A 24914-nucleotide genomic window follows, 5' to 3' on the forward strand; every position below is an offset into this window, starting at 1 on the left:
GGGGTCAACTTGGCATTTCTAGAACTCAGAAAATAATGGTCCAATTATTTACAATGGCAGGAAACCTGGCCTCTCCTCTACCCAATTATCAGCTGTTACTTGGCATTAGCTGTTAAACAAAGCTTCTACTTCATTTAAAATTTAAAAGGACAGAGATGCCAACTAACAGCTGTTTAGTGGGCTATTTTCCTTTCTCTCCCTCTATATTCCTATTTGTCCCTGGGACCAGAGAACTCTCAAAGTTCCAGGAGATAAATATTACTTACTCCCAGAATTTCTGGAGTATTTAGGGTCATTTTAAATATCCGAAAGCCATCCCAAACCGCTCATTTTAGGTTTAACTTCAGCTCTGGTATATCTGAATGCATATCCCTCAAATCATGCACTTTTCTAAAGTTCATAAGATCAGTAGTACTTTGCTATTAATATGTTTATTAGTCTAGCTGCCTACACTTAGCTGTGTAACCTAGTGAACAAAGGAAAATGAGCTTTTGTAATGCTTCCTTGACTAATTGCCTGAAGGCAGTTCTCACTCACCAGAGCTGATCGTTTCAGGGGCTTTTTGTTAACTGAAGCAGCACAAAAAGAGGAGATATTTAACTGTCCAGCATTTAATCACAAAACTATAGGGTTCCAAGACCCCTCCTCGCTCCAGTGGGGGGATTTGGGGGGAATCAGCCCCATGTGCCATGGCCCCACACCACGCACAAAAAGACCCTGTAAAGAGTCTTTTTGTGAGCCAAGCGTGCAGCCCACAACCACCTCTCTCCCTCCCTCCTGCTAGACTCAAAGGGCCATCTAGCTGATTGGCAGGCCACGTGGTCCCCGCTGATCAGCTGAAGCCCTTTAACTCTGGCAGGAGGGGAGGTAGAGATGTGGCTGGGAGGTGGGTCATGCTTGGGGCAGGGCTTGAGGGCAGGGCTCCCTGCTGGCCAGCTAACCGGGGGCATATTGGAACCCCAAAAGCGGGAAACCCACACCCACACCTGGGGGCTGGCAACCCTACAAAACTGGAGGAATTTAAGCAAGCAGATAATTAAATTATTTTAAATTAACTTGATTATAAATCTGTATAGTTAGTAAAGTAATTGTCTGTTTCTGTTTTTATTTAGCCTTTGTTTCAAAGCATAGTTTTCATCTTTTTATTACGTTACCTGGAGATGAAATACGGCAACCAATTTATGAGAAGAGATCCTGTATTTAGGTTTGTACACATACGCAGCTGGGGCAAACTTGAAAAAACTTTTCTTGTTTTCTTGTAAGCATCAACTTGCTGATTGCATCATTTTGGTGGTAACAGAATCTTCTATTTTAAAAAGTCCAGTTTTCCTATTTGTATTTCCATATCTTAATAATCACAGTTGGTATCTCATTTCATTTCACTAAGCCTTGCAGTAGTAGGGTTTAGCCATACTGCAAATAAGATGTCTCATACTTTTAAAACAGGGAAAAATCCTCAATAATAAATAATTTTAATGAATCTTAGGGCTGCCAAATCCCCCCGGGGGCGGATTTCCCCCCGCTTTGGAGGCCCGATTTCCACCCCCACGGAGTCGGGGGAAACCCTACCCCCACGTGCACGTCACCCGGATGTGACGTCACACGCTGGAGGCGGGGCCACAGCCATTTGAGGGGAAAACATAGAGTTTCCCCCTGAAATGGCTGTGGCCCCGCCCCCAGCATGCCCGGCGTCATGACGTCACATCCGGGTGACGTAGATGCGGCGCACGCACGATTTGTGCGCGCGCACCGGGAGCTGCCCAGGAGTCCCCCGCCAAGGAGGTGAGTGCCATTTGGCAACCCTAATGAATCTTTAATTTCATGATTGTTTATAGTTTTTTTATGTATGCCCCAAACTGATTCTTAAAGAATAGCTTTGAAAGAAAATATTAGCATGTTACTCTGCCATCACGAATAGGAGTCCAGTCAGCATTGAGTTAGGCTTAGGCCCTTTCTCCTGGGATCTTCCCTCTAATTTGTAGTTGTCTTCCTGCTTCACTCAATGAGGCACAGGTCTGTTTAGACTTTTCAGAGCCTGTTCTTAACATTTGTTTAAAGGGAGGGGGATTGTGCAAAGGGAGGAGGCTTTCTACAGTTACAGTTGTTTTTTTCTTTGGACACCATTCCTTATGCCCAGTTTGGAGGGACAGGCTCTGAAGTTCACTGTCTGAGCACTGTCTACACCCTGGTATGGAGCTGAAGCAATGTTTTGTTTTCCTCTCCCCCTCTTTCACTCTGCATCCTGCTGAGGAGAAAATTTATTTTATTTACTTATTTTACTTATTTAAAACTTTTGTAATGAGCCTTTCCACGCAGTTAGGGTCCCTCAAGTTAAAACACACATCAAACGGTTAAAATACATTAAAATAAACTTTAAACAGTACAGATTTATAATCAACCATTTAAAACAAACAGGGATAGTCAATAAAAAAACACCAAACTTTAAAAAAATCTTCACCCACTGGCAGAAGACAATGAAAAAAGAGAAATGAATTTCCCTGGGGAGGGAGTTCCACAAGTTTTTGTTCCATGACCAAGAAGCCCTTTTCTTGCTTTGCCACATGCCTTGCCTCAATTGATGAGCTCCCCAAGCAAGGCCCCCATAGATGACCCTAATGGTCAGGTAAGTTCCTGTGGAAGCAGGTGGTCCTTAAAGTATTCTGGTCCCAAGCCATGTACAGCTTTAAAGGTCAATATCAGACCCGGCAGGCTCTTGTTTTTAATGGGGGGATGCTGGATTTATTCAGTTGGCCCTGGTCTCCAGTTGCTAGACCCCAATGAGGAGGACACCTCTCCAGCATTATCTCACTGGTTTTCTTTCTGCTGCCACCAACAGTCTGCAAGCTGACAGCGTATAGCCAGACTCAGTTTTATTTTTATTTTATTTTTTAAAAAAATCCATTTCTCAGTTCAGTGAATATGGAGGTATAGAGAAAATTCTTGAGATCTCCATGTTAGATAAATTGTTAACTAAGCTGGCTCTGCATGCTTCTTTATTATTATACTTTGATAAGCATGAGCCAGAGCATGAAGCTTTAGGTGTATGTGGTTGCCAGGACCAAATAAATCCACTTTCAGAAAAATATTTTTTTATTTTAAATAATATCGTGTACAATTGATTGTATCAATTGCATTTGAACTTCAAAAGACTACAACATCTGAATACATTGAAAATCAAATAGGTTTAAACACAGTCCTCGTTCTCTAGGTCTAAACTTATCTTTGTGATGTTAGACATATGCAATAATCTCTCAGTGGTTTCTAGGTTTCTTGTTTAGGCTCTGTTAATCTGAGTTTGGCTTTTAAAAACAAAATAACCATGCTGAAAAATTTACATATTCAGAATTCTAAAAAGCAAAATTCCATAGTTGCCTCAATTTGATAATTAACAGACGACAATAAGCAATAAAATAATATAGGACAGTAACCTGTCTATAATATAGTAAGCTTCAGAATCATATAAACTTATTTGACCTTATCTAACCATTTCTGCATACCTGGTGTCTTATTTAGCTTCCAGTACTGTGCAAAAAAAAAAGTTGCACAGTTATGATAAGATTTAAAAAGATTTCCTGATATTTCACAGAAAAATCAGATACATGATTCAGTAAAAAGATTTTCAGATTTAAGGTTACACAAATCCCTAGTCCTTTCCTCAGTTTCTCACATATGTTATTCCAGTAGTTCATGGTGCAATGGCAGTGCCACCACATATGTAGAAATCCTGCTGACTGAAGATGACAAAACCAACAATTACTAGTGGTATTATACATCTTTGCAAATTTCTTGGGATTAAGATAAATTTGATGGATCATTTTATGTAGATCGTTGAAGTGTAGAGATATAGAACAAATTTTTAGTCCAGTGGCACCTTTAAGACCAACAAAGATTTAATCAAGGTGTGAGCTTTTGTGTGCATGCACACTTCCTCAGACACATTGGAAAGGAGGTTAACAGTTCATATATAGAGACAGTTGACTCTACATAGGAGAACAGCAAATTAGCATACAACTTAATGAAGATGTTTTGACATATGCAAAGGCCAAACAGCAATAACAAGCTAAGTTCATAGGATCACCATTTGTTTGGACTTAATTGGGAGGGGGACAGCAAAGCAGTAAATATGTCTAAATAGGAGATGGATGTGTAAAAGTGTATTTCTTAATTGTTAAGAATAATCCTGATCATTTGTTGTTATGCTCTATTTGTCTCATCTCAAGCATGGAGTTAATTAACAGCATCCTTTTCTTAGGGGTCAAGGAATACATTCCAATATATTGCATTGCATTGCAATCATTATTCCAATATACTATTATGAAAAAGAAATACACTAAAATACAGAGGATGTATAGCCCTTCTTGGTGAGAATACATATGCAAAGACTGAATGAGTTTAGCATATATAATGAGATAAGAAACCAATATACCTGTTGAGTTCAGGCCGGGGGAGTGTTCCAAGTGTTGTAATAACTTGTAATTCAGGATTTTCCTTTTCCAGTCTGTTCCTGAAGTTCCTTTTCAATAAAACAGCTACTTTGAACCCTGAGACAAAATATATTTCCAAAAAACTCTCATACAGCTCGTATCCTAAATCATGATTTCATTTGGTGAAGAAAAATGAAGTCTTATGCACAGGGAAGTTTTGCTGAAGCAAAAGCTCATAGACCTTAGAAATATGTCTTCTACCTTTGCATTCCCCTTGCCTCGATTTCCCCCGTGTCTACTCGATCCTCAAAAAACAGGATTGAGTAGATGCATGGGAAATCGGGCAAAGCTGCGGGGCAAAGGGAAACATGAGGGCAGAGCAGCGGCTTGTGAGAAATCGGTCTCAGTGAACCTAGGTGAAACCTCTGGAATTTATTCAGCTCCCTAACTGCCAATGCTAAAGAAGATAGCCCAGGACATGATTTTTAAAAAATATAAATCCCACACCTGAACATTGATTGTTATATTATTGCCCTTATACATACCTTTCCTATCCTTTTAAGGTTCTCAAGGGCATTCACATAAGTTTGCTCCAAAACACTATTACCTAAATATAAAGCATCTGATACCCAAATCACTAAACAGGTCCGTCTTGCAGCATCATGCAATAACTGTAAGTTGGGAATCAAAAAGCTTCCCAAGTCCTGCTTGGTCAGGCTATTTGCCGTCTAACCTTAGGCTTCTTATCTCCACAGATAAACACGTTTATCATTGCATGCCGCTCACCCAGAGTAACCCTAAGGATTATTGTGGGTTTTTTTTTAAAAAGCAGATAATTTATTTTCAGCATCACCTTAATTTGAACTGCATTAATGTGGCCCATAGACAGATTGAAGGACTCCCAGGTATTAATCAGATTTTTAATGTTTGTAATTACTGCTTTAAAGTTTATGCCCCAGGACTTCAGAAAAAAGATCAATAATATTTCTTAGTTCCATGCTAGAGCAGGCTGGTTCCATTATAAAGGCAACAATATCATCTGTATAAAAACTTAGTTTAACTTTTCGATGATTGATTTTGACAACTATTAACTGATTAGACTCTCTAATCATAATTGGTAGCAGAGGTCATTTGGGGGGATCGCGGGGGATCGCAGTTCCCCCAGGTGAGGTGCGGGGGGCGGGGCACATGACGAAGCCCCACCCCCTGCTTCCGGCCGCCCTGCTTCCAGCCCTCATTCAGCCAGGAGGAGGCAGGAGAAGAGGGAGGGTAAGTTGCTTCCTCCCCGCTTCTCCCCACCCCTGCCTGCCTGGGGCCAGGGAGGGCCTTGGCAGGGCTTCCTCGCACTCCCGCCGGCCTTGCAGGTCCACCGCTGGGCCCCTGATGTCAGGGTGTGTGGCATATGCTAATGAGTTATGCTAATGAGTTCCCCTAGCTCTTTTTCTACGAAACGACCCCTGATTGCTAGCACTTTCAAAGACATAGTAAATAACAGGGCAGAAAGCAGGCAATTCTGCATAACACCCCTTCACTTCAAAACTGAGTAAATAAAGAGTTATGGCCCCGATCACACGGAGAATTTGCCGCGCGAAAGGCATGAATGTCGGGCAGATTTTGGGGGCACGATCACACTGCAACATCTGGGAAGTATAGCGCATCCATTGCCAACCTGTGGCGTCCCGCTGAAGATGTGTAATTAAAAAGTACCAAGGAAAGTGCACTAATATCCGGAAAATGTGTGGCACAGGCGGGCGTCTGATCGCGGGAGGGCTAGGATCCCGGGGCATTCGTCGCCCGTCCCAAGCCGGATGTTTTTCGTAAGCACATGCACACAAACACAAAAGTGAAAGCAGTGCTGCTCTGCAGAACTGCGCATGTGCACAAACGTGAAATGCTTGTGTGATCGTGCTGCACTGCTTCTTTGCCACGCTGCAGCATTGCCGTGTGTTTGCCAGCTAACAGCCGATGCATGGAGACTCGGGGGACCGTGATCGGGCAACTGAGCTTTATTTTGCTCCAGGGCGAACAGCCACATCTCCCCCCCCCCCCACGTTATCTGGCCCGTGTGACCTATGTAATGCTAACCATGCAATTGACCTAGAATAGATTATTTTATCCCAATCTATAAAGTGCTGCCCAAAGCCAAATGCTGATAGGCAACTCAGTATACATCTGTGCTCAACATGATGGCATTTTTTTTGGCATCAAGAAAAATAACTTTAAGCTCCTTGTGTTTAACATAGTCTATGACATTATTTCTTCAAGAGATAGGATCTGCTTTATCAACGATACCCTTTCTTTTTTTCTTTCCTTCTTTAAGTGGACAGCAGTGCTAATCATGAGACCTCTAAAATAAGCTTTGCCCGCTTCCCAGATTGAAATTAGTGATACATCATTTTGATTATTAATTATTCTCTTGCCATTACTGCACATTCGGCAAGTTTATATTCCCATTCTTCTAGGCAGGGGCAGACACCTAGTTTCTATTTTGCTGCATAGATCATTCTAGCTGCTGAATTTTAACATATTCTGTATGTTCCATGTACTTCCTTCCATTTGGGGTGGTGGTGGTTTGTAAGTCCATCACGTATGAAAAAAAGTTCCATCTGTGTCTGGCATTTCCAGCATTTTCTTTTGTAGTTTTTGTCTGCTTTCTCGATGTCCTTTGGGGTTATATACCATCTAAAAAACATTTTGTACCAGTTTTCTCTTAATGCCTGGCTGGCTGTAAACTTGATTTCTTTTTCCCAGAAGCATTCCCATTGATCCATAGATATCTGCTCTCTAAAATTCAGCATCCATTTGATCATACATTTTTCACTTGTTCTTCTGTTTCTAGCTGGAGTAACAACTTATATATCCTTCAGTTTATGTGTTGGTCAATGACAGTGAATACATTCATTCATTCATTCATATATCCTTCGTAGTACATGATCTTTTTGTTTTGTAATCAACTGTTTGAACTCAGTTGCATCTCTTATAGCTCTGCCTTCCATGTTAATGATCTTCTTTAGTATTCTAACTGATTAGTAATATAGCAACCATTGAATATTTATTCCTTCATCTTTTATATCTTGCCAAGTCTTGATTTTCCCCTGAGCATTTACTAAGTGATCGTATGTTAAAGTCATTTTTATTTCTTGTGTATTTAACATGATAAGCTTCTATTCTCCCAAAATATTAGACCTTGATGGCATGCAATAGAGCTGATGGGCAGTAGGTTCAGGATGGATAAAAGGAAATACTACTTTACACACAGAGTGATTAAAATGTGGCATTTGCTGTCAGAGGATGTAGTGATGGCCACAGGAATAAACAGCTTTAAAAGACACTAAACCTCTGAATCCCAGAGCCAGGTAACAACATTGAGGGAAGGCCTCCGCCTCTATGTCCTGTTTTGGCCCTCCAGAGGAACTGATTGGCCACTGTATGACACAGGATGCTGGACTAGATGGACCATATGCCTGATCCAGCAGGGCTCATCTTATGTTCTTAAAGCGGCTCTGAACTAGGAGTTGATTACAGTGCCTCTTGTACTTTATTTTGAGGAATATCAATTAATGGAAGAAGGAGAAATAAAATTCTTAACCCATGTGACATATCATATAATATGCAATCCTAATTACCATATAAAAGACCTTAGCTAAACTTATCTATCTTCCTTAATCAATTATCTTAGTTACTATCTAGGCACCCTTAAATGTAAGCTTAACTACTTAATTAATGTAAAATGGCTTAAGGACTAAACCACTTAATTAATGTTAAACAGCTTTAAACTACTATAAACATCACAAATAAAACCTAGTAAGATTAAAGCCTCAAGGCGAACTGCTATTATTTTAATAGCCATCAAAGAAGCTTAGGCAGCAATCCTGTCTACTTGAACAAAGTGCCCTTGAGGCAAAGAAAACAGACTAGCTGTTGGTAAGGAGAAAACTGGGCAGAGTATAGTGCCAAGTTCACCCGAGGTCTATGCCTGAGGGCAGGCCGTTAGTCAGCTGAAATAGAAGAGGCCTCGGAAGGGCATCTCCCACCTGTTCCCCAGAGCAGAGCATGACAGTTCTTACCACCCAGGTGGGGCTGTTCTCAGGCTTCCTTCTGTTCCCAGGACGATTAAGAAAGAAATTGTCTTGTGCAAATGCAGGGGTGGGCTGCAATAAGTTCGAGCCCCTTTGGCTTATTGCAAATATCACCTCTTTCACCAGGCAGACACTGCTAGCCATCTGAAATAGAAGAATTTTGCCTTTTTAGTAGTCTGGCTGGTCACCACTGTTCAGACCCTGGCTCACCTTTGAGTTCATTTTTTTTTTACAGTTTGTAAATGATTGTGTCATGTTTTACAATTTTTATAGGCACTAGTGTTAAAATACCATTTATTTGCACAACTTGTCATTTTGTCTGTGTTTATATTTCTTGTGGATAGTGTGCCTCATCTGTGCTAATACACTTTTGGTAATTTTACTCTGGTAATTTTATTATTCCAAGATGTTGTGTTGTCTGGCATTATATATTCCAGATGCGGATTGTCATTATTCTACCTTTCACAAGTACTAGGTCTTAGCTTTGCTTTTGTTGTCAACCACAATTATATTGCTGACCTTTAAATCTTGCGTTTTGTCAATCAGAGGAGACATTGAAAACACTGAAAGATGGAGACACTTAAAAAGCTAAAAGATGGAACGGAAGGGAAGAAGCTAGGGAAGATGAGAGGGGAAGGAGAAGCTACAGGGGGAATTGAAAAAAGTAGTATGATGGGTGGAACAGAAGAAGCTGACAGGGGGGAGGAAGGAAATCTGGGCTGGTAAAAGTAGGTAGGCTGGTGGGTGAGAGTGGGGGAGAGAAGGAAGCAAGTAAGGAGAGAGGCTAGGAAGGCTGCCAGGAGAGGAAGAGAAGATAAAGGGCTCTTCTGCATTCTTATTTTCATGACTTGTGTGTTCCTACTGCTTCGGGGTTCCCCCCCCCATGTGTTTTTCTCTCTCTGAATGCTTCTGGGCAGCAGAGGTTTCACACACCTGAATTCCAAGTGGCGCAAGGGCCAGCCCCTGCTGGCCAATAGCATTTAAAGGGACTCACTTTGCTACTTTGAGGCCAGTAAGCAATTTTTCTCCAGGCCAATTTGGTTGGAGTTCCTGGAGGGTTTTTTTGTCATCTTCTGGGCATGGAACAACAGTCACTGGGGGTATGGAGGGGAGGTATTTGTGAATTTCCTGAATTGTGTAGGGGGATGGAGTAGATCACCCTGGAGGTCCCTACCAACACTATGATTCTGTGACCCTTTAAATTCCCGCTTGGAGTTCAGGTGTGTGGCTGCAGTGCCCCTGTCTCTCCCTCCTGCAAGATTTAAAGGGCCTTCCAGCTGATCGACGGGCCACATGCTCCCTCTGATCAGCTGGAGGGCCCTTTAAATCTCTCTGGAGAGAAGGGAGAGGAGTGGCCATGGGTGGTGATGCTTGGGGGTGGGGCTTGGGGGCAGGGCTTCCTCCAATGGCTAGCTGGTGGGCGGCAGGCTGAAGCCCTGAAAATCAGGGAACCCTTGCCCAGACCAGGGGTATGGCAACCCTACAGTAATAGTGGTAAATAGGAGGTGATGAAAGGGGCAAGGTTCTCACATGAACATATGAAACTGCCTTACACTGAAGGAGATCGTTGATCTGTCAAGGTCAGTATTATCTACTCAGCCTGGCAGCATTTCTCCAGCATATCAAGTGGAGGTCTTTCATATTACCTACCACTTGGTCCTTTTAGCTGGTGATGCTGTGGATTGAACCTGGGACCTTTTACATGCCAAACAGATGCTCTACTATTGAGCCACAGTCCTTCCCCAAAGTTTGAGGCAACAGGAGAGGAAGAGGAAGGAAGAAAAGATGGGGGAAGTGTGTATGGGAGGATACAAGGTGGTGCTGGAAGGAAAGATGCAGTTGGAGGGTGGGGAGGAGTGAGGTGGCAGTGATGGTGGGGAGAAGAAAGGATGTAGAGGCAGGAGGCTGAGGGTAGCAAAAGATGGGTTTTTCTCTGCTCCATGAGTTCTTTGTGGGTCCTTGTTGTAAAATGATATAATATTTCAAATAGGGATATGAAAAACCTTCTGCCTAAATATATTGCTTTGGGGGAATGCTGTCCCTCATAAATAGATATGTTTATTTTATTTTATATTGTTTCTTCTTCTTCTTTTGTTGTTTTGTTATTTCTCTGTTATTTGTTATTCTTTCTTTCAATAAAAACTTTTATTTAAAGCTAGGTATGTGATGGCAGGACTTCCTGAATATTTAATTTGCCTGTTGGTCTAGATTGTAGCATTATTGCACATCATTTGCTGCATTCCTTTTTGCAAATACTTCCTTGTTGCATGGTCCTTTATCTCTTTGTGATGCTCTTGATCTCTAGGATTTCTCCACAGAGAAAGAGCATCCATAAGAATCCTGAAGAACCCAGTGAAGATGATGACGGAGATGTTCGAGATGAAAGGGCAAGAGTTCAAAATGCTCTATCTTCAGCAGATCAGGAAGAGGTAAAATATATATTATATATTATTCTGGTCCTTATTTAAATAATTTGCTGTTCAGATTTAACAAAATGACTGATTCTATATATGCTTGTGAAACAGAACTATTGTAGGACTTAAAGGTACTTTTTTTTTAATTACAAAAATACAAAATAGCAAAATACACAACGAAATACTTCTAATTTTACATTTTCCTCTGGTTTCATATTATTCCTGCAAACAATAAAAGTGTATATCTTTTAACAGTCTGCATAATAGTCTTCTCTCTTAATTATTTGTACATTTTAACATCAACACAATAAACCAGCATTTTCTGAACCATGTTCCATTGAGGGTATTACCCTCTGCTTCCAATGCTTTCATAGGAGTAATCCCGCAGCCACTGTAAGATTACTTAGTAATCTTCCCTTTCCAAATTCTCCTGTATCTGTCCAAACAAAACCAGCACAGGTTTATGGGACAGATTACTTTTCAAAACCTCACTGATAATTTCCCAGATACCATGCCAATACTTTTTTGCTGTGGGGCAAACATACCGTATATTCATAAATGGTCATTTAGCCTGTGAACACTGCCAACATAGGACTTCTTCAGAACCTAATAACTCTAAATTTAAACTTTGTTCATATGCAGTTTGCACAACAATGCATGGTGACAGTTGAGATGATGAGTTGCCTTTTATTGGAATGTCTTGGTGGAACTTAAAAAATAAAAATGGCTCTCTTTCTTTTTGCCAGCATGGCTTCCAGCCATATTTCCTGCCTCAGCTTCTATCTGTTTCCCATGCCCATTTTGTCCAAGTGCTCTGAGGTTTTCTGCAGCAACCCTTCCTTTCATTAGCTCATTTTTCTCACCTCTCTCATCTGCACTCCCTACGTTCAAGTGCCCCACTCTCTCTACCTACCTATCTCTCAGATTTGTGTTTTCCAGTTTGTTGTGTTGTCTGTCTTTCCTCCACAAAACTGCCTTCTTATTCTCTGCCCTAATTCTTGAGCACTCTTCCTTTGGCTCATAGATACAGACAGATGCAAACATTCTACTGCTGACAAGCTTCCTTCAGGAGGTAAAATATTTGTGAACATTCTACACCATCACATCAGATCAGTCAACTGCTTCCAAAAGCCTCACCAAAGTCACAAAATCTTGTATCTATTGTGGCAATCAGGGGTCATTTCGTAGAAAAAGAGCTAGGGGGACTCATTAGCATAACTCATTAGCATATGCCACACCCCCTGACATCACCAGAAGTGTGTCCTCCCCACAGCCGGCGGCGACCTCCAGCGGGCACCAGCAGGGAGCTCCAGGCCCCGCCCTCCCGCACCTCACCCGGGGGGATGGCGCAGTCACAAAATCTTGTATCTATTATGGCAATAGTTGGAATAATAATAAGGGAGCTTGATGACATGCTGACATCTAATATGATACCTTTGAAGTAATGTCTGCAGATATAGAAACCCAGGGCTTGATGTCCAGCCCAATCTATTCCCTGGTCTTGCCTACCTGCAAAAGTAGTGTAGTGCCATGAATGAGTCAGCTGTACAGCATCATTCCTCCCTAAAGGAGACTGCCTTGAACCAGAGAAGGAGGATAGGAGAAGATTATGTATATATAAATTATGCAAGCGCCTCTCTTCTCTTTCTTACTTAGAAACCAGTTATCATTGTCCATAACCTGCGCAAGGAATACAGAATCAGAAAGGCTTGTTCCTGTTGCAAGAAGAACAATGAGAAAAAGAAAGTAGCCACCAGAAATGTCTCTTTTTGCGTTAAAAAAGGTTAGCTGAAACACGTTTTTATTGTATTATAATTTGAACCTGACGAAAATCACTTCTACTTCGTATTTATTTCCAGAAATATTTGCTGTACCATGAAAACTACCTTTTTGTGGATCCCTGCTCTTCCTATTGTATATAGACTTTATTTTAAATGCTTTTAATGTTGAAATGTTTTAATGTTTGATGTTTCCCTTCTTGGGGACTTTATTTGGGTAGAAAGGTGGCATAGAGACATTTTAAATTAATAAATATTATATTTTTGATGTTTATTCATTTTAAACACTTATATGTTCATGTAATTTTAAAAAATTAATTATAACAATAATGTCCCCTTTTGTCAAATACCTCAGCTCCATTTGTCAAGACTTCGAATATTCCTTTCATAGTTTTTTTTTTTAAGGTAATCACTGAAGCATCTGATTTAATCCTCAGAATACAATACCTGTTACAAATATTGCCAGCACTGTTTTAATCATTTTCCTTTGGACTGATGCAGGCATGCTTGGATTTAGTGTACTTCAAAAATGCATGTATGTTTGTTCTAGGAGAAGTTTGGGGGCTGTTGGGGCCCAACGGGGCTGGTAAAAGTACAACAATCAGTATGATAACAGGAGACACAGAACCAACTGCTGGACAGGTACCGTTGGCCTTTTTATAACACAAATAAGTAATATTAATGATATTTATTCTTCAGCCTCTATGTAAATATATCAGAGGATACATTTCCCTAGCACACCAAATAAATTTTAACCCGTGTAGCCATCTATTCACTCTCAATCTATAGCCTTTCTCCTCATCCTTCCCATTTTTTTTTCTATACCTCTTTTAGATAATGGTTCTCTCTCCAACCAAAATGAATTATGTAAATAGAAAAGCAGTCACATAATAAGATTTAACAAAGATTATTTTATCAGCAAAGTTCAGAATACTGAATTTAGTAATGTTTGTTGTGGAATTCCCCTGCACAATTGCTCCTTACCTTAGTAGTTGGGATACTGATTGCCACCTAGCCCCCCCCCCCATTTTACTAGGACTTTGTGGTGCTGCTACAGATTTTCCCAATTAATTGTCCCACATTTGGTTCATTACATGTCTCCCCTGTGCACTCTTTGAAATTTTAAAAGTTGCATTTATGGTGAACAAGTTTAAAGACGATCATAACTCCAGATATTTTGAACAGGTGCTGATAAAAAAGGCCAGTGAAGTTATAGCACAAGCAACACTAGAAAACACTACAGGTTTTCTTGGCTACTGTCCTCAGGAGAATGCCCTTTGGTCCAACCTGACCATGAGAGAACATCTGGAGATTTATGCAGCTGTGAAAGGGATAAGGAAAGATGCTGCTGCAGTTGCTATCCATAGGTATGAGGAGTGAAAGGTCCTGCTTAGATGATTCATGTGAGAGTTATGGGATACTAAGAATGAAGTCTCTTACTTTCCCCTTTCCAGATTTGCTAGGTTAGGAAAACCAGTCATTGTGAATGTTGACATTTTGGGAAGTGGAAGGGGCCATAATAGAGGTTCTTACATATTTGAACATTAGCCATATAAATAGAATTATCATTATTTTTCAATAATGCCTTTTCAATTGCATTGTAATCACTTAATATGTTTAGACCAATATTAAGTCAAATGATGTTATCTTTAGATTGTAATGATAAGAAACTGATATTGTTGATGATATGAAGCAATTTGGAGCAGGGGTGGAAGCATTGTGGGAAGCCAATGGAGGGAGGGGAGGAACTGGGAATGGGGTAGACAATTGAAAGAATGAAATGATTTAATTTTACATGTTGTATTCCTGAAAATAAAATTTGTTTACCAAAAAAAAAAAAATGCATGTATGTTTGTTCTAGGAGAAGTTTGGGGGCTGTTGGGGCCCAACGGGGCTGGTAAAAGTACAACAATCAGTATGATAACAGGAGACACAGAACCAACTGCTGGACAGGTACCGTTGGCCTTTTTATAACACAAATAAGTAATATTAATGATATTTATTCTTCAGCCTCTATGTAAATATATCAGAGGATACATTTCCCTAGCACACCAAATAAATTTTAACCCGTGTAGCCATCTATTCACTCTCAATCTATAGCCTTTCTCCTCATCCTTCCCATTTTTTTTCTATACCTCTTTTAGATAATGGTTCTCTCTCCAACCAAAATGAATTATGTAAATAGAAAAGCAGTCACATAATAAGATTTAACAAAGATTATTTTATCAGCAAAGTTCAGAATACTGAATTTAGTAATGTTTGTTGTGGAATTCACCTGCACAATTGCTCCTTACCTTAGTAGTTGGAATACTGATTGCCACCTAGCCCCCCCCCCCATTTTACTAGGACTTTGTGGTGCTGCTACAGATTTTCCCAATTAATTGTCCCACATTTGGTTCATTACATGTCTCCCCTGTGCACTCTTTGAAATTTTAAAAGTTGCATTTATGGTGAACAAGTTTAAAGACGATCATAACTCCAGATATTTTGAACAGGTGCTGATAAAAAAGGCCAGTGAAGTTATAGCACAAGCAACACTAGAAAACACTACAGGTTTTCTTGGCTACTGTCCTCAGGAGAATGCCCTTTGGTCCAACCTGACCATGAGAGAACATCTGGAGATTTATGCAGCTGTGAAAGGAATAAGGAAAGATGCTGCTGCAGTTGCTATCCATAGGTATGAGGAGTGAAAGGTCCTGCTTAGATGATTCATGTGAGAGTTATGGGATACTGAGAATGAAGTCTCTTACTTTCCCCTTTCCAGATTTGCTAGGTTAGGAAAACCAGTCATTGTGAATGTTGACATTTTGGGAAGTGGAAGGGGCCATAATAGAGGTTCTTACATATTTGAACATTAGCCATATAAATAGAATTATCATTATTTTTCAATAATGCCTTTTCAATTGCATTGTAATCAGGGCTGGCCCATCATAGACAATTTTTAGGCAGCAGCCTAGAGCGGCCCCTTAAGAGGGGGCACCTCCCGGCCTGCCACCCCTCCCCTCCCTCGCCTAAACAGGGTGGTAAATTGCGGGCCGCCTTTTTATGTTTTTTGATTATATTACTGTGCTAATTGACCAGATCAGGAGCAAAGACACTGGGATTGTGGGCTTTCGAACCCCTAAAGGTCAGAGCACAAAAACACATTGGTGGGCGCAAATTGGTGGGCACCCCGAGGGGGGGGGCACCAGAAGGCAGCCTCGCCTAGTGTGCAGAAAAACCTGGAGCCGGCCCTGATTGTAATCTAGCATAAAATAGCAAAATTTTGAAAACTGTGGGAGAACATTGCAGCCTCCCAAGGCACTATGTTGCTGACCTCAAAGCCACAGTTCTTCAACAAAATTCTTCAGTTGAAAGGGGTATACCAGCATGAAGTTCATGAATTAGAATGTATCAATGTTGACCATAGCATGAACTGAGCAAGGCATTTCCCATACATTAAGATGTTAGTTTAGTATCACTAGGGACAATGTGCTATAGCTAATTATCATGATTGGGAATCTTTATGCATATATTGAATACCTTCTACAGTGAAATATTGCAGCCTGTCCTCTTGTATTTTATGCCCATTTTGGCATCATTATTGACATTTTGGAGTAAATATTTATAACCATAGCCAACTAAGGATACACTTCAAGCATCTGATGAAATGGGCTCTAGTCCATGAAAGTTTGTGCTACAATAAATGTGTTTGTTTTTAAGGTGCCAGAAGACATATTTTTATTTTTGTGGCAACAGACTAATAGGGCTACCTCTTTGGAGTTTGCAACCAAGCTTACTGAAGCATTCCTGAATATTTTGGGAGGTAGCTAATTATCATGATTGGGAATCTTTATGCATATATTGAATATATTTTACAGTGAAATATTGCAGCCTGTTCTCTTGTATTTTATGCCCATTTTGACATCATTATTGACATTTTGGAATAAATGTTTATAACCATAGCCAAATAAGGATACACTTCAAGCATCTGATGAAATGGGCTCTAGTCCATGAAAGTTTGTGCTACAATAAATGTGTTTGTTTATAAGGTGCCAGAAGACATATTTTTATTTTTGTGGCAACAGACTAATAGGGCTACCTCTTTGGAGTTTGCAACCAAGCTTACTGAAGCATTCCTGAATATTTTGGGAGGAATAATTCTTTCTTGCCTTTCTGTTACTGTTCATTCGACCCAATGGTCCAGAACAGCCACTGAGAGTTTATGTTTAAACAACGAATGGAATGGGGCTGCTGCATAGAGGCAGGCAATGGCAAACCACCTCTGTTCTTGCCTTGAAAACTCTATGGGGTTGCCATTTTGGTTGCAACCTGACAACAACTACTTGCTTGTTATTCAAGCAAGTATAAAGGATGCTGGCTTGGAAGGGGGAACTCAATCTAACTGGTCCTGCAGAGGAGGGAAGACTTAGAGCAAAATTATATGATGTTTTTGGAATACCGTATTGTTTTTATTCTTTTTTTGGTACTGTTTTTATTCTCATGTGAAAGGAATCAGTTTCAGAATAAACCATATGTGGTTCTTTTTTTCAGAATTGTGCAAGCTCTTGGACTCCAAGAGCATTTGAAAAAGGCAAGCAAGACACTAGATGCTGGATTAAGTAGGAAAGTATGTTTCATTAATGTTGAACTCATGGGTCAGTATTTAATGTAAACTGTCCTTGAATTATGCCAATATTACCACCATTCATTCCTTTTATTTATTAATTCTTTATTTACTTCATTTCTAATATATCTTTCTCCCCAGTGGGGACCCTTGTGATATACATAGATGTATATATGTGTACATGAGTCCTCACAAACTAGTTTCTATTTCCCCCATCGAGGAGCCTCAAAGTTCTAGTTCTGAGTTTGTGTAGGTTGAAGTTCCAAGTTTGTGTGAAGCATTAAAAAGCCCTGTTGCTGAAGCTGCAGGAGTCTCCTGTATGCTAACATAATATATCTTTCTAATATATATTTCATAATATATCTAATATATCTTTCTCCCCAGTGGGGACCCTTGTGATATACATATATATATATGTGTGTACATGAGTCCTCACAAACTAGTTTCTATTTCCCCCATCGAGGAGCCTCAAAGTTCTAGTTCTGAGTTTGTGTAGGTTGAAGTTCCAAGTTTGTGTGAAGCATTAAAGAAGCCTGTTGCTGAAGCTGCAGGAGTCTCCTGTATGCTATCAGGATATGTAAGCTTAATCCTACACACCAGACCTCAGAGGATCAGGCCCGTAACCAGAAATTTTTTGTTGGGGGCAATTTTTTGTTAAGTTGGCAGTTTCACATGGTGGAGAGCAGTGGCTCTTCAGGATCTCAGGCAGAGATCTAACTACTAAGCAAACCCAAAAAAGTATGAAAAAATAACTGCTTACCTATTTATTTGATATTTATTAATGACTAGGAGAGCAGCTGTAATTCTGAGTGATCTCCAGCCCTCACCTGGAGATTAGCATCAATGATTCCCCAGGAGGAAAAGTACAGTCTTTCTCCATAGTGGGGACCAAAGCAGCTGACATCATTCTCCTCTCCCCCTTTTGATCTTCACAACAACCCTGTGAGGTAGGTTAGGCTGAAAGTCTGTGACTGGTCTGAAATCACCCAATCAGCTTCCACAGGAAGAACCTGGGTCTGGCAGACCCTGCTCTGAAGTGCTAACTGCTGCATCACACTTGCTGTCATAGGGGGGCCACCTCAGTAGGGTATAATGACACAGAGTCCACCATTTTCTCCAGATTTCTGACATCTGGAGTGCAGTTGTAATTCTGAGTGATCTCCAGCCCTCACTTGGGAATTGGCAACAATGGTTCCCCAGGAGGAAATGGCTGGTTTAGAGGGTGGAGTCTATGGCACTGTACCTGTTTGAGGTCCCACCCCTCCTCAAACCCCACCATTTCCAGGCTCTACTCTCAAATCTCCAGGAATTTACCAACCTGGAGTTTGCAACCCTATCTCCTTCCGAGCCAACCATGAACCTACCTTTATCTGCCCCTTGACTTCAGCTTTCCATCTCCTCACCACTTGCGGCCTCTACCTAGGAAAAGTACAGTCTTTCTCCACAGTGGGGACCCAAACAGGAGGGAAGCGACCTCATCAGGGTATAATGAAACAGGGAAGTGGCCAGACTGGCAGTGGGTGGGGGAGAGGAGCAGACCCAGCACCCAGCCAATGGCATGCGAGTACTCTTGAGTGGCGGTTGATGGGGCAATGGCTGATGGAGTGTAAAGCACAGCCAATGGGAGAGCCAGAAAGTGTCAATATGTAAGCCTTTTATATATATAAGATTAGTTATTACTATATGCTTAATCAAATATTATTACTTATAAACTGCAGGCTTAACTAGCTGAGGCCTCTGATATTTATTCTAATTATGCTATGAACTTAATAAGAACATTTCTGGTTATTCACTGAAACTACAGTATTATACCATCCATCGTACCTTGAAAGAAAGCCTGCACAGTACTTTAATAATTACATATTAAGTAATCAAATAAATCAAAACACATTTAAATTCTATAGAGGGAAATACAGGGGGGGGGGTTGCAGAATGGTGCCAAGAGCATGCCCACTCAAAACTGAGTCACTGACCAAAACTCACCCCCAGTGCTGGAAAACATTTAGGGAGCCAGCCATGTGCCAAGAAAAAAATACTGGTTAGAGATTCCCTCTACTTTTTTTTAAAGTATATGTCTATATACAGAGAAGAAAATACCGATGCCGATCCCCCATTAAGAAACCCGGCTCTAATTAGCAGCAGCAGTAAACAAAGTGAAAATTGACCAGCACAACTTAAAACTGCTAAACTCAGGCAAAGCAAACCAGGTGACCCAATACAGTAGGGGGCAATGCTGAATACAAGCCTCCCTCCCCAAAAAAAAAGCCCACAAGGAACCTCACATACAGTGGCTGGGAACAGAAAACAATCCACTGAAAACCACTTGAAAAATAACATTAATAGGAAAATAGAGAAAAAGCCTGCAAGAGCAGTTCTTAATCCAAAAATGGGAGCGGTGGCGCAGGCGGTTAAAAGCCTGCTGGTAAAATCTGTGAAACTGCTACAGCGGTTCGAAACCCACCACGGCCAGGGTGAGCGCCTGGCCCTAGTCCCAGCTCCCGCCCACCCAGCGGTTCAAAAGCAAAATAACATCGAAAAAGCAAGTAGATAAATGGGTACCTGCCCTAGGTGGCAGGGAGCACCCTCCCCATTGTGGGGTCTGATGAAGCATCGGCGGCAGAAGGAGGCGCAACACCAGCGGTAGATCAGACGTCGGTGGAAGGTGGAGCAAAAGAACGCAAGGGATGTGGAGGCGCAGGCGCAGCGGAGCCAAAATGGACGGAGCCAAAGCCGCGCTGACGCGAACCGCGCACCAGATGGGTCCGCCAAATACAGCCGACGCCGAAGACCACCGGAAGGAGAAGAAGAAGAACCAAAAACCGAAAGCCGAGCCGACAATAAGCCAAACCGGGGAAAAGAACAGCAAGTCCCTCCACTGGGTGCCGGTAGGGCAGTCCCCACCCCTGACTATGTGGCCATAGATAGGGATAAAGAGTAACTGTAAGCCGCTCAGAGACCCCTTGGGGGGTTCAAGCGGGATACAAGCTGATAGAATAAATAAATAAATAAACATCTTGCCCGACGATAAGCCAAGGGAGCCCAGATGATAAAGGTTGATGGTCCTGTTGCCAATACGCTAAAGGCGCTTAAGGTTCTTTGACTTGTGTGGCTAGCCAATAAAACAGTGAAAACAATCTTCCAGGCAGTAAAGGGTAGTAAAAGTATTTATTCAAATAAAGGAACTCCCCTACAGCTTAATTCAGCCTGGGAAGTTCAACAAATAGATGCAGGGAGCAGACTTATATGCTCTTTTCTGCTCCTCCTTGTTTTACATCATCACTGACATCACTTAGGCATGCTCAGTTCAGTTCTCTTTGTCTTGTCAGTCATCAATTACATATTTGGCATACAAAATGGTAATTGGCAGAGTTTCCTACTCCTACAGCACAGGTGAAACTCATTAATTCTGATTTACAACTTTATTTTCTCCTTAGCATTACTCCCAGTCTTCTGTTACCTTTCACGGAACTTTTCAAGCTGGGTTCATTCTCAGTACTAAGTTCTCAGCTTCAGTTACTACCATTGTTCTTCTTTACACTTAATATAGGCACATAAAGTATTTTAAAACATTTTGGAAACTTATTTTCAGTTTACAAATACATCAGAATAAAAACACATCCTTACAATGATATTTTAAAGCATTAAACTCTTTTACATGAATTATTTTAGTGTTACAAAATACCTTGCATCATTAAGCTTTCATAGATGTATTGATCTATATATTTATTATTCATTTTAGTTCTTCCAGATATTTTACAGAATTATTCTTGGTCATTTTCATAAAATTGCTTGTATTAACATTAAGGGTATAATTTGTAAAATACATAGCTTGGTTTGGCCTGTAGGAGACACTATTTCACAATTCATATAATTGACCCTTCTAGTCAGTGCCAAAAACTATGATCTAATGTGCACCTGTGCTTCTTCTAATTGACAGATATACATGATTTGTCTCTGTGACATAATACTCCTCAAAACCATGATTGGTAAGGGGGCAGGGTATGTATTGGAGGGGGCATTACCCTTCTCAGCAGCACCCCCTGCTATGAGCCTGCAGAGGAGGCTCTTGTCCTTTATTTTATCTTTACAACAACCCTGTAAGTTAGATTAGGCTGAGATTGTGTAACCAGCAGGCTTCCTTTCCTGAAAAAGGATTTGAACCTAGGGGTCTATGTACACCAGAAGTCCCTAAGATTTATGAGCCTATGGTTCCCTTTGGAATTCTGACACAGAATGGTGGGCACAACCACAGAATGACTGCCATAGGAGGCAGAGCCAGCCACAAAAAAAGCTGTTGTGGCTTACCTTCAGCCACACAGTGAAGATCCTTGTGCTGTGGTGGCAGCTGCTGTCAAAGCAATAGTTTAAAAAATCTGCAAAGTCAATCAAATCCCCAATGACCAATAAGAAGCCTTGCAGGTAAAAGCCACACCCACTTTCTAAAAAAACTTGGTAGGCAAGTGGAAAGGTGTTGTCAGGCACCACAATGGGGATCCCTACTGCACACCATACTGGTTCTATTCATAGTGCTAACTTTGAGATGATCCTTCAGATTTCATTGGCTTGATGGGGGTGAATAAAGGCAGGTGGAACTAAAGGAGACTCAAAAATTTTCAGATATAGTGGAAACAGCATACATTCTAACCATATATTCACTGTACTGCAAATGCAGTATCTTCTTAACTAATATTTTGCTCTCTTTGGTAACATCTCTAAATGGGAGTGGGAGTTATTTTCAAGTATATAGATGTCTTGCTTGCATTATAAATACAGTACAGTATTTACCTTACAATCCTAAACAGAGTTACACGCCCCTAAGTCCATTGAACTCAAGTGACTTAAAAGGGTTTAACTCTGCTCAGGATTGCACTGATAATTACTTCCAGGGTTAGGTGGTATTTAGTAAAAGAGTAAAGGAGCTGCGGTGGCTCAAGTGGTTAAGACGCTGAACTGCAGGCTGTGGAAGGTCAGTAGTTCAGCAGTTCAAGACCCGAGTTGCCGCGTGACGGAGTGAGCTCCCGTCTCTAGTTCCAGCTCCTGCCAACCTAGCAGTTCAAAAGCAAGAAATTGCAAGTAGATAAATAGGTACTGCTTCGGTGGGAAGGTAACAGCGTTCTGTGCGCCTTGGTGTTTAGTCATGCCGGCCACATGACCACGGAAACGTCTTCGGACAGCGCTGGCTCTTCGGCTTTGAAACGGAGATAAGCACCGCAATCCTAGAGTCGGACTCGACTGGCTTTCAAGCAAGAGAACCTTTACCTTTTTAATACATTGTAGAGAGAAACAAATCTCTGAAATTCTACACATTTGCTGTAAGAGTGTCACAGAGTGTAGGAAAAGATTTAAATAATTAAGGGTGCATATCCACCCAGCCTAACTGCAACATTCCCAAATCCGGAAGCTGCAGCTGGTGTAGAATGCTGCGGCCAGGCTGCTGATGGATCTCCCGCGTCGGAAGCACATCCAGCCTGTGCTTAGGCTATTGCACTGGCTGCCAATAGCATACCGAATTCGCTCCGAGGTGCTGGTTCTTACCTTTAAAGCCCTATATGGCCAGGGTCCAGCTTACCTGAGGGACAGCCTTTCCCCATTTATACCCCAGAGAGCACTACGGTCCGGGGCGCAACAACATTTAACTATTCCAGGCCCCAAGGATGTGAGGCTCGCTGACACCAGGGCCAGGGCATTTTCGGTGGTGGCTCCTTACTGGTGGAATGAGCTCCTGGAGGATATCAGGGCCCTGCGGGACCTTGCACAGTTCCACAGGGCCTGCAAGACAGAGCTCTTCTGCCAGGCTGTTAAATAGGAGCTGCCACCCCCACCGTTACCAACAACTATTCCATTGAACATCTGGAATGGGACTGGCCCACTATGGACCACACCATTTAATATCTGGACCATAGGACTGGCTGTAAGATCAGGAGATTACTGGAATGGAAATTCACGCCATCTATGTTAATACTGTGAGCACTTTAAATGTTATTGTTGTAACGTTAAGAATATTTTATATTATTTTAATGTTTTATGGTTTTATGCTAATTCAGCATACTTTGCCGTCTTCTGTAAGCCGCCCAGAGCCTGTTTACGGGGAGGGCGGGGTATAAGTATAAATAAATAAATAAATAATTCATTTTAGGATGCTTTATAATAGACACTCTGCCTGGTGTAGTTAGTACAGCATTAGGTTTGAATGTTTGAAATACATTGGGTAGCCCTGGAAATATAATTTCCTCTCAGTCTAATCTATCATCTACCTACCTACTTAATTTATTAGTTTTAAGCAGATTACTAAAATATAGGAAAAGCTAGACCCCCATTTGAATGGCTGCAAAAGTCTATTACAGATTCATAAAATTTTGTAGCTAAAAGAGTGATAGGTCTGCTATTATCTTCTAATAAAAGAGGCAATGTCTCCATCTGATCTATATTTTGCAGCGAAGAAGAATTAAAAGATTTCTAGACTCAGAAAAGTAATTACATTCAAAGGTCACGTGATACAGGGTGTCTACACTACCTGCACCACAATCACATACTCTTATCAGAGTATGATGCCTCCCTTGCAAAACTCTAGATAGTAGGGTGTTAAGGTGCACCAACATAAAGACATGCCTATAGTGAGGAACAGTCAAATATGAGCAGTAATTGGGAAGTTCTCCAGGTGGAAGAATATCAACAAGCTAAGTAGAACAAACATGTCATGCTCTACAGATTGTACTGCTATAATCATACTTAAATAGATGTTTCTTCATTGTTTTTTTGGCTTCATGTCTAGTTACTGCATAAAGGGAGTCCAAGGAAAGGTTGAGGAGCTGTAGTCATTGCTGAACAGGTTTATCCCAGTCCTCTCTGACTAAGCTGAGGTAGCCCTCATGGATGTCAGAGTGTATAATTTTAACTTCAAAGGGGAAAGCTTTCATCCAAGCCCGAGCTTCAAAAGGTGGTTGTCCCAATTCAGTTTGGAGGGCTACACCAGGGGTGTTGAACTCATTTGTTATGAGGGCCAGATTTGACATAAATGTCACTTTGTTGGGCTAGGCTATGTGTACCATAAAATGTAGCATGAGGTACCGGAGATATAAACTTCATGCAGATGATTTGAATGCTGAATGGTAATAGCAGGCTTGATTGGATTAGGTGTGATATACAGAGGGGCAGTAGGCATGGAGATATCAGCACTGGTAATGAGACAGAAAACCTAGGTCTCAATTTGGTACAGAAGGATTCAGCCCAGGAGGATGCAAAGAATAAATGGAAATAAGTCTGAAGAAGTCAAACCAGCCCCCTAAATATTTAAAGTAGGGAACCTCCACAATATCATTCCCCTGAATTTTCCACTTGTGATGTACATGAGATTCCCCCCAAAAAACAATGATCTTGGATTTTTGATCATTAACTATCAGGTGTTCTTCCAGCCAGTAAGAGACAAAAAGCCTCTGTCAGAGAGGACAGTCCTGATGTTGTTCTTGACAGAACTGCAATATCAGCAAAAAGTAGGATAGAAACTTTAATATTAGCAATAGATGGAGAATACAGTCCTGGGCAGAGACAGCAGAAATCATATCGTTGATATATAAATTAAGCAATAAGGGGGTCAGCACACACCCCTGATGTAC

The 24914-nt window shown here is 41.1% G+C and overlaps 1 protein-coding gene across 1 annotated transcript in view; it reads left to right on the forward strand.

Moving 5' to 3' along the window:
• Positions 1 to 24914, forward strand: part of LOC107124788 (ATP-binding cassette sub-family A member 8-B-like) — a 49472-nt gene that overhangs the window by 12374 nt on the left and 12184 nt on the right. The window contains exons 4-9 of the mRNA XM_015428297.1: positions 1113 to 1204; positions 10809 to 10932; positions 12574 to 12700; positions 13246 to 13337; positions 13881 to 14062; positions 17229 to 17304. Coding sequence (XP_015283783.1) covers positions 1113 to 1204; positions 10809 to 10932; positions 12574 to 12700; positions 13246 to 13337; positions 13881 to 14062; positions 17229 to 17304 — 693 coding nt within the window. The remainder of the gene's footprint in view (positions 1 to 1112; positions 1205 to 10808; positions 10933 to 12573; positions 12701 to 13245; positions 13338 to 13880; positions 14063 to 17228; positions 17305 to 24914) is intronic.

This window comes from Gekko japonicus, unplaced genomic scaffold, assembly GCF_001447785.1.
Source record: "Gekko japonicus isolate JY-2015 unplaced genomic scaffold, Gekko_japonicus_V1.1 scaffold3023, whole genome shotgun sequence".
NCBI lineage: Eukaryota > Metazoa > Chordata > Lepidosauria > Squamata > Gekkonidae > Gekko > Gekko japonicus.